The sequence below is a fragment of the Clupea harengus genome, chromosome 16, assembly GCF_900700415.2.
Source record: "Clupea harengus chromosome 16, Ch_v2.0.2, whole genome shotgun sequence".
In the NCBI taxonomy this organism is placed as follows: Eukaryota; Metazoa; Chordata; class Actinopteri; order Clupeiformes; family Clupeidae; genus Clupea; species Clupea harengus.
This window is the reverse complement of record NC_045167.1, coordinates 21,579,099-21,590,336: the sequence shown is the minus strand read 5'-3', so window position 1 is coordinate 21,590,336 and position 11,238 is coordinate 21,579,099. Positions and strand designations below refer to the sequence as shown.

The window sequence follows — 11,238 nt, the reverse complement described above, 5'->3', positions numbered from 1 at the left end:
TTCTTTGACTGAGGGAGCAATCCTCTTATCTTCTGTAGTTCTATTCTCTAGTTCTTTATATCAGAATATTACATTGAATTTGTTTTAGTAAACCCATAGATCATATGCATAGATATTGTTAAAGTTATCTAACATTTCCGAACCTGCTTAGAGAAGCTGGGATGAGCTTTTGAGCTGTGGTCACCTAACTGACCCCAAACAAGGGGACAGGAAAATGTTGCAGTTAAGTGCATATGAAGAACTGCACAGCCCTCAGACAAACACCTTACAACTGCGATGGAATTGATTTACTTTGGAGACTCACATTTCTAATCAAAGAACTGAACCATAGCTCCATCACCCAATGCCTTTAATCGATCACCGATCACTTTAAGTTCTTTTAGAGATGCTGTAAAGTGTAAAGGGATACGCTGGTGGCAACAAACCATGTTTCATTTATCGCATTTACAATCAAACAAAGCTACTGAGAGTTTGAATAATTCTCCGATAACAAGCGTTCATGCAGTGTGACTCAATGTCATCACTTGAATGTGCACCGTCGTGTTCGTCTTTTGTAGAACATCCATTGGTTTATCCCATAGAACTCCAGTAAAAATGGCCTTCTTTGAGCAATCTATTTCCTCTTGAAGTCATATAAACTGCCCTAGAATTGCTCTGCATCATGATATATATCCAATAACAGATAGAACCCAGCCCTTGTTTTCTTTTCTCCCTCAATTATAAAAACAGAGCGCTAGCTGTTGGCGCCAATCCATTAGACTTTGACTCGGGATAATATGGTAGTAAAGGAAGAGTTTCAATGAATGGCTGGGCTTGCCTCTTTAACTGTTCATGACTGTGCTGTTACTGTTTCTTATGTTGAACTTGTGTTTCGTCTGTAACCCTTTTTTTTTTACGTCTTGTTTTCATACTTGCTAATGTTAGTGCTAGCTTTCTCAGCCTTGTCTATCTAGAAATGTATTTATCTTGAACTTCACCAGGTTAAGTACAGTTTAGATAAATAAATAAATAAATAAAAATGAATACTTCCTCAACCAGTGCGACAGATCCATTTTACCCCAAGCGATTCAAGAGACAGATGCTCAGGGCCATGTGTACGAAGTGGATCCCGGTCCTTTCAAGCACACAGAGCACTGACCTTGATGCCGTAATCATCTGCACTGAGATTAACCTCCATCCTCTCCACTTTCCCCAAGGCCCCGGCTCAATCGCCCGCGGCTCCCCAACCCCTGCCGCCCGCGCCCTGGGTAACCTGCTCTCCGGGCACCCCATGCAGCGGGACGCCGCCTCTAATCCACAGTGTAATCATGCAAGCTGTGAATTCTGTCGGTTTACCAGGGCCAGCTTATGTAATGACCCACACACACACACACACACACACACACACACGCACACACACTCACGCACACACACACACACACACACACACACACGGGCTCTTCATCACGGTGCCCTGTCCCGCATCGTTTCAGCAAGCCCTGCATTGGTGCTACATGCAAACGTTCTCGTTGAAGTTGTGCTGCTTTTTGCTTGGGATAATTAAAGCGCTCCAACAAAGCCTTGGCATCTGATGGCTGTAGGACTGGAACAGTGAAGAATCACAGCCAAGGGACTACATTTGCAGTTTAATGGAATGCATAACTCGCCCAGAAGCGTTTGACTGTTAACTTCTGAAAAATATGAAATAGATTACATAAAGTTTGCAGCTTGTATATTTTGTCTTGTGCGTGACAGACGTCCTCCTGCAACACCTCGGGAATGGCTTTATTACCTAACTAACAAAGATCTCACGGTGAATCTCATGATGCAGTGTCTTAATCAGTTTAGCATGGGAAAAAAGCCACTCTGTGATGTAGAGAAGTTCTTAATGGAAAATCTGCATTCCACGTCACATATCTGACAACTGTGCTCCCCATTTGTGCATAATAGAATGAACATCGATGATTTATAAATAAATAATCTTTATGACCCTGAATGTCGATCTCCAGGTTGTGATAAAGGCCCATTTCCCCTGGTGAAGTTGGCTAAGAGGAGAGCCTGTCTGTCTGCCTGTCTGTCTGTCCCTCTCTGTGGCCCGTCAGAGTGAGCCTGTCTGTCTGTCTGCCTGTCTGTCCCTCTCTGTGGCCCGTCAGAGTGACCTGAGGAGAGCCTGTCTGTCTGTCTGTCTGTCTGTCTGTCTGTCTGTCTGTCTGTCTGTATGTCTGTCTGTCTGTCTGTCTGTCTGTCTGTCTGTCTGCCAGTCTGTCCCTCTCTGTGGCCCGTCGGAGTGACCTGAGGAGAGCCTGTCTGTCTGTCTGTCTGCCTGCCTGCCTGTCTGTCTGTCCCTCTCTGTGGCCCGTCAGAGTGACCTGAGGCCAAGCAGAGGCAAACATCAATATCATCCACTTAAGCAGACGGACAGGCAAGGTGCCCTGCCACCGAGCATTAGCCTCATACGCCGACACACCCACCTTTCCATTCACATCACACGCGCGGCAAACTCTATGCCCGACAGTCACGTCACACACCGGCACACTCATCCCACTGTCATCTACCTTCATATCGTGCAGTGACACACACACACTGAATACACAGTGACGCACTCACCAACACACGTCACACACCAAAACACTCATCAACCACACACAAACTTTTACGTATTAAAAGCTCACCAAATCCAGTTAACTACCTTCTATAATGCTTTAAGTAACATAACGGAACCACAATCACCACAGTAATCCAAACCACACAACTCTTTTATCACTAACCCCAGCCACACACTGTAAAGAGCCCACAGACAGCGGTAGATTAAACCCACTCTTTCACCATACTCTGCATATGGAAAAGGATTAACAGTCCCCCTGCAGTTTCCACTTTGAAATGTTACATATAATTGAATTATACATGGCATGAATCTTTCATTGTTAGCTAATGGATTCCACAACTGCTCACGACTGGGTTTGACTGGACGTCAGACTTGCACATGAGGGATGCACAAAGCTCCATATGCCAGATGCTGGGGTAGATAATGCTACTTTAAGTAATCTTGGCTAATATATCATCACTGAGAGCACTGAGATAGATCTAGCTGCCTCCATTTATGAGATATGGCAGACACTGACATGAGATGGACAATTATGAAGCATTAACTAGAAAATACTAATTCATGTGTGGCTGGAGACCACAACTTGAACCCAAGTCAGCCTATACACTATACAAAACACTATACACACTACTGATACTATACTGATGATACTTGTATATTGGGATTGTATTTCATTTTATTGTATCTTATTTTATTAAATTTTTTTGATTTATTGTCAATGTTATGTTTGATATAAATGAATGCCTTTTTTAGGTTGTATAGCCTTTTTCACTCTGGCAGGGGGACTGCCAATGGAAACTAGCATTTTGGCTATAATTGGGTGCATTTACATTTTAATGTTCATGAATTTACACTGTCCCTCTTGATCAAATAAACAAATTGATTGATTGATTGATTGATTGATTGATGCAGAAACATCCGTCAGTGGAAATGAAACTATTGTAGTCACTGGAGTCAGCACTATTAGGGAGCAGATATTTATAACATGGGTGATTAGTATTCCCCAATGGAACATATTTTATAGGTTTTTTTTTTTTTATATAGTTGTATGTCTGTTATTTTATATGGAACTTGGCATCTGAAATAAAGATTTATATATATATATTATATATATTGAGTTCTGCAGTGTCATAATGGACGTGGCCCACTGGTTTACATTGTTACATTTGCATTGCATTGTTATTGTATTCATTATATCAGTTTCTCATCATTGTATTTTTGCTTCAGTCACACACATTTGTAGACCAGCTGGTGAAATGTGTGGTATATTTCTGTGTAAGTACATTGAAAGCCACTAAACCCAAATTCCTTGTATGTGTAAACTTACTTGGCCAATAAACACGATTCTGATTCTGATTCTGAAATGTCAGTGGACCTCACAACTGGATGCCATGGGTTGTAATGGAATGGCCCATGATTCTGCTCAGCGACGTTAGTGGAAAGAGTAAAGCGTCAGATTCTTTTGGCACAAATGTGGCCAAATGCTGTTATTAGGCCACACAAAAGTGTTTATTTCAAGAATAAAGTTGAGGTTAGTCATGGTAAGTCTGGACTGGTTTAGTTAAGAGATAAGGCTAACATTTAGTGTGGGAGGCTAAATGTATGAACACTTAGTAGTCAGAGCAAAGGCATTTAAGATGAGTCACTCATTGAGTTCTGATCATTAGGTGATGGAATGACAACACATACACAGACTCACACAATACAACATATCCCCAACTGGGAGAAAAAGCAAGACATCAAGACCGCATCCCAGACACTCCTTTGAGAATGCCTCCATTTTAAACGCCAAAAATCAGCATCTGTGCTTTCCCAAATACTTTGTCTTTACATCCCAAAAGTGGATTATAGCTTGCGATGCCCAGCTCAACCACCACACTTCTCACAGTGAAACATGCAAACCCTGCTTCTGCTCACTAAACGCCAAACATAACCGGACAGATGGACCGAAAGCAGCCCAGAGAGAGGAGCCCCAGGGGTATCTGGGGGTATGTGGGGGTATGTGGAGGGTTGAGGCAGGCTGGGAAAGGGGTTGGGGAGGTCGGTGGGGGGTCACGCTACTCACTGGATGATGGTGAAGACCCCCAGCTCATCCTCGGCCCGATCCATGGTGCCGCACGCACTGACCACAGCGCCACACCGGCACAGAGGGGGGCAACCAGCTCCTGTCCCGCGCCACTCGTCCTCCTCAGCGCACCAGCCAGCGAGCTCTCCTCCACCAGATCAAACCCACTAACTCTCTCTCTCTCTCCCTCCCTCACACACACACTCACTCTCCCTCTCTCTCTCACACACACTCTCTCTCTCTCCCTCCCTCCCTCCCTCCCTCACACACTCACTCTCCCTCTCTCACACACACACACACACTCTCTCACTCCTCTTTCTCTGTCCCTCCCTCTTTTTTTTCTTTCTCTTTTTTCTCTTCCTGTTTCTCCTCTGTGTGGTGCCAAATGTTCCAGCTTAGCTCGGCACCGCCAGTGATGGATTTAGCGTGGCATCTGGGCCAGTCAGGATAAAGTGTCCACACACACACACACACACACACACACACACACACACACACACACACACACACACACACACACACACAAACACACACATACACACAAGTGAGGGCCAGTGTCCTCCGGGAGTGAACGGGCATATAACTGTCCTCTGAACCCTCACCCCCACCATACCTTTACACTGACACAACAATATTACAGGGAGAGAGGGAGGGATGAGAGGAAGAGTCGGGTGAAGAAGAGAGGGGGGGGGAGGGATAGAGAGAGGGAGATGAACAGCATAAGAGGGAGGGAAAAGGGTAAAATGAGAGGGGGAAAAACATACAGAGAGAGAAAGAAAGAGATATGGGAAACTGAGTAACAGATGAGGAAAATAATTGAACATTTGCCAGGAGAGGTGCAGGGACACATATGCATAAAGAGAGAGAGAGAGAGAGAGAGAGAGAGAGAGAGAGAGAGAGAGAGAGAGAGAAAGAGAGAGAGAGAGAGAGAGAAAGATCAAATGAAAGAGACTGAGAGAAAAACACAGAGAGACAGATAGGGAAGGGATCAATGCTTGAACAGCTGTGCCCACTCTCTCTTTCTCCCTTTCTCTCTCTCTTTCTCTCTCCCTCTCTCTCCCTCTCTCACACACACACACACAACAACAAAGCTGTCCACAGAGGAGTGAGGACAGAACAACAAGTTGGGGAGCTATCGCCTCTCACCGGTGGCTGCACCTGCTCAATGGGCCCTTAACAAGAAATACGGGGCGTCTAATGAACTGCTGAGAGAAATGTACCCCTGCCGCATGATGGAGAGAGACACAGCCCACCCGAGCGCTACGGCAAGAGGAAGGCTGAAAAGCATTGCTATTATCTAAATGATATATCAGTCCCGTGGCAGGGACACAGATTTCTATTTAAAAAGGGCTGAAGAATACATTTAGGCTGTGCGGTGTGAAAGGCTGGGGTATATCATGTGGGTTGTATTTTGTAGGAGGTGAAACAGAGAGCTGGCAGAGCGCCAGTGTGTTTGGAGCAGAATGGGATTGGGGTAGAAAAGTACATTTTGCAGGCTCTAGACACTGACCCCTACAATGATAATAAGGTCATGCATGGTATCTGCTTGTAATAGTAGTTCAAGAAGAGGTGGGCTTTAAGAGGCTGTGGTGGTGATTCAGACTCAGATTGTGTGAAGCTTATTTAAAGCCATTCCACTTGAATAAAGCCATGACACCTTATTTCAGGCTGAAATAATAAAACTGCAATAGAATCGTTAAGCTGAGATGTACTGTTAAGGCGCATATAGGCTATCCCTAACCATGCACATAATAATGGCTGATATAGCCACACTTGATGTCTTAATTTTTGTCTCTCTCTGTGTGTGTGTTTGTGAGAGAGAGAGAGAGAAAGAAAGAGAGAGAGAGAAAGAGAAAGAGAGAATGTGATAGTGGACATTAGTCGTTTTTAGGTTCAGCCTGCGGTCAGGAAATCGCTGAGTGGACTGCGCCAGCCTCAAGGGTACACCGTGGCACGAAAAAACACACAAAAGGAGACATTTCAGTCAACAGATGCAAATCTATTCGACATGAACCGCTCCAACCTCTTTTGTTCACTCCTCTCTTAGTCTCAGACACTAGGGCTGTGTATTTGCGGGAATCTGGCGATATAATATGCATCATGGGTTGCGATTCAATATATTGCGATATTGTAAGCAAGGCGATATATTGTGATTTTTAAAATGTAATTTAAGGAAAACTGTCATGGTAAAGAGAACACAACCCCATATGCACAAACCCTGAGTGGTAAAGCAATCAGAACAGTAGGATCTGCATTTGCATTTCGTGATCGGGGGTTTAAACACGACACAAAATGAACCACTGTCGGCCACAAACTTTGCATGTAAAATGTTAATAAAAAATCGATACAGTATTTTTAAGAATCGAAACACAATACGAGGGTTGTCCAAATAATGTGTTAATTTCGATTAATTATTTTTACAAAAAATCAGCTGTCAAAAATATGAATGCAGATTAATCGCACTAAGACACCCCTTGACCCCCTATATATCACTGTGCATAGCACAATTTATGTATGACAGTGAAACCACTCAATGGTGGCCATATTGGATGGATCTGAATTGTGAGGCCAGTCTGCGTTGCGGTATTAGTTGGTATTTCTCCAACTATGCACTTATGATGTGGAGCTAGCATCAATGTTTTGGGCTGTATTGGTAGTTTGAAATCTACAGCCTCATCTTGGAATTATTTGTATAAAATCACCTCATTCATGACGGAGAATTCCAGAACTTTTTGTAAGTTCATTTGTAAAACGTAACCGGAACTGTAAGAAAAAACTGTTTTTCAACTGTATACAAAAGCATTGGTGTTTGACAGTGTTTTTATTTTGGTGACGCAAGTTAGCAATTACTTCACAATAATTATCATTGAATAATTATCAATAAACATGATACACACCCTACTCCACATGTACTTAGTATACAGTACACTATAGTCTCTACCTTGCTTATATAGGGATGGTTCTTGATACTTACCAACATAAGCAATTACCTTTGGAACAAATGGCAGTAGTGGGTTGGCGGCACTGTGGTGGTGGTGGTGGGGTGGGGGGTTATTTACTTAATGTTTAAATGAGGGAGTAACTCACTACTTCATATTTTCCTCTGCTCTGCATGCATAAGGTACATATTGGTTGCTGACATATTTTATTTAAAATTAACTGAATTATAAAAGCATTGCACCAAAACAGCTTTTATTCGTATTCATATGGATGATGTTTTTTTTCATCATGTATTTATGTGTGTGTATGTGTGTGTGTGTGTGTGTGTGTGTGTGTGTGTGTGTGTATTATAAGATGCAGGCTGCAGAGTGCTTAGTGTTCAGTGGTCTGGCAGAGGCCTGTGAGCGGCTGAACACAGCGTTGATTACTCACTGGAGCGCTGCAACGCAGAATTACCCATCTGGAGTGGCCACTCTTACATAACACAGTTTCAGAGAAAACACACACACACACACACACACACACACAAAAGCACACAAACACACACACAAAACCACACACAGACACACAAACAAACAGACACACACACACACAAACAAGATGAAACCACTAATAAGAAGCAGCTATTTAGTTCGCTCATCCAGTTATAGTCGCAATGAGAGTCCTTTTACGTAATTGATTGTGGCTTTAGGGGAGCTCTGGGTTTGTGTTTTGTCATTGTTGTTTCTGTTTCCCTCCCTCAGCCTGTCACAGCAGAGAGGGGTCTCAAGCACCACCAGTGCATTTTGGACTGAAACCCTGGCCTCCTTACTCCATACTGCGTGTGCGTGTGCGTGTGTGTGTAACCCTGGCCTCCTAACTCCATACTGCGTGTGTGTATGTGCGTGTGCGTGTGTATGTGCGTGTGTGTGTGTGTGTGTATGTGTATGTGCGTGTGTGTGTATGTGTGTGTAACCCTGGCCTCCTTACTCGCTTCTCACTGTTCACTGTGGCCCAGGGAGACACTTTAGCTTGAAGGCTGTAAGTCAAGTGGAAGGAGTTAAAATATTAACATGGGCTGTTGGTGCATTAGAGGTCCTGGGCTTTATAGACTTGATGAGTTGACGGAGCACTGTTATGAAAGACACCTTTGAGGATGATGTTTAATATCAAACAGGATAAAGCCTTGACACCTCGTCTGCCTGTCTGCATATATTATTCATGGGAGGGATGCCTGCTATTTCTGGGTGTGTAAAACTATGCATAAATTGTATATTTGAATTAATGCTAGATACGTAAGCATTCACATACATTTGTATAAATGCAAACATAATTACTTCTCTGTTTGCATATTTGTGTAAATATGTGTACTGAAGTTAACGTCTTTAACACTGAAAATTCCTTCATCCAAATAATGACTTTCTGTGGGATTTGAACGACACATTACAGGACTTCTGAAGATTTTTACAAAGCCGTGTCTGCACTCTCCTTAGGCGGAGCTCTCTCCTAAGGGACCCCGAGTCACTGCACTGCATACATTACACAGAGACATGCTCCATCAAATCTCACTACACTTAAGTTGTCAATTAACAAGCCTTGATCAACTACTTCCGGCCATACAGAAATGTGTGGAATAGAAACCGTGGTCATTTCCCTTAACTGTGTTGTAGATCAAAAGACAATGTCATAATATACATGGCAATAAAATACACAGTCGAATAGTTGATTCAATTAGCCTGAATATCCACTACTGCTGCAGTTATATAACTGGAAAAGCAACTGGTTTAACTAAATCATTAAAAACAAAATGGAAATCTTGAGAGATGGGAGAGAGATTGGGGATGTGTTTCCAAATGTCCGAATAAACAGAACATAAACATCATTCAAATGTGAGTGGACATTTTATTGTAATTATGTAATATCACGGTTAATGGATTGTGTTTAGTTACAATTTAGTGCATTTAAAAAAAAAAAAAAAAAACACGATATACAATACATAGACTTGAGCTCAGGAAAGGGGGGGGGGGTGTTCTAATACTGTATTTCAATAATAATAATAATAATAATAATCATTCAATCTAGCGCTTCTCTAAATACCCGAAGTCGCTTTACAGAGTCCAGCAGTCATTCATACATACACAGTCATACCGGTGGTGGTAAGCTACATCAGTAGCCACAGCTGCCCTGGGGCCCAGTGCTTTGGATACTGAATTGGCACTCTTGTATTTTAGGCAGACATGCTCTATATCTGGCTGGATGGCTTCCTCAAAGCAGTTGGAGGAGCACCAGAGGGCCAAGGCTGCCCTGAAGGGGACGAGACTGATGGCTGTCTAAAGAGGCTGCCTAAAGAGGCCCCAGAATCCCCACTGGGCTGTTCCTTTAAACGAGCGCAACGGGAAATCAATTAGTGAGGTGACGTGATGAAAGAGGCCCCTGAGCTTTCTGCAAGATGGAGCATTTTCATGACCGACCGTTGTGTGGCAATAAGTGTGTGTCTGACAGAATGTGTGTGTCTTACAGAATGTGTGTGTGTATGTGTGTGTGTGTATGTGTGACAGTGTATTTGTGTGTGTGTGTTTGTGTGTGTGTGTGTGTGTGTGTGTGTGTGTGTGTGTGTGTGTGACAGTGTATGTGTCTGTGTGTTCTATTTTTAGATCAGTCAAAGCCAGACATTGTCATGGGGTTGATCAGTGCATTTCACACCAGAAGTGCAGTCATGCAGTCTTCCATAAATCCATATTAGCGATTGTGTCAAAGTCTACCAATTGACCCACCACTTACTGCACTGTGGGATACACTATTGTGTGATCGTCAGGGAAACAATAGGTCATGTACATTTGAATATATGCATTAACTCACATAAGACTGAGGGATACAATAACTTACATAAATCTGAAGAGATTAGAGAGAGTAACTGAAAACTCTCAGAGTAGCAATCCGAGTTTGCGGTTAAGCTGCTGCCCACTAGCAAATTAACCTGACACCATAATAAAATAACATGCTATTTATAAATAACCGTAAAAGCGTAAATGACAGCATTGCGCGCAAAATAAACACAGATGAGTTAAATGTGGAGTAGATAACCTACTGTATATAGTATCATCACAGAGTGAAATAATGAGTTGATGATAAGGGAAGAGACCAGAGGACAAGAGGGCAAAGGATTACTGTGGGCAATCTTTCACGTCTTATCAGACTCATTTGAGATAGTTTCACTTGTGTTCCTCAACTCAGCTGTTATGTTCTGCATCTCTCTCATGTTAATGTCTATCTGAAACACAGGAGATGCCAAGAGACACTTCATATTGATCACACAGATATGTTTCAACGCTTCCTTCCTATTGGGTGAGATCAAATGAAAAAATGACCACAGGGGGAAAAAAAAAAAGGAAGGAAGAGAAAGCGATTGTCTGTGAGAAGCGTGGACTGCAATTAGAGTTCTCTCCTAAGAGGATGAAAGGGATCAATGCTGGAATCGACCCCACAGGCTGCCGAGCCTCTCTGTGTGACATGATGTGAATAAGCCCGTCAAATCTCTCTCACTCTCTCACTGGCCGTCCAAAGGTCACGGCTGGACCCAGCTCTCCACAGCTCCACTGGCCGTCCAAAGGTCACGGCTGGACACAGCTCTCCACAGCTCCACTGGCCGTCCACTTCTTCACAAATTGGC

At 43.1% G+C, this 11,238-nt stretch overlaps 1 protein-coding gene across 3 annotated transcripts in view; it reads right to left on the bottom strand.

The window, feature by feature from the left end:
- Positions 1-5,125, bottom strand: part of LOC105902824 (FERM and PDZ domain-containing protein 4) — a 77,902-nt gene extending 72,777 nt beyond the window's left edge. For all 3 annotated transcript variants that reach the window (XM_042710126.1, XM_031583292.2, XM_042710128.1), the window contains exon 1: positions 4,650-5,125. In XM_042710126.1, coding sequence (XP_042566060.1) covers positions 4,650-4,693 — 44 coding nt within the window. In that variant the 5' untranslated portion in view covers positions 4,694-5,125. The remainder of the gene's footprint in view (positions 1-4,649) is intronic.
- Positions 5,126-11,238: the final 6,113 nt, after the last annotated feature.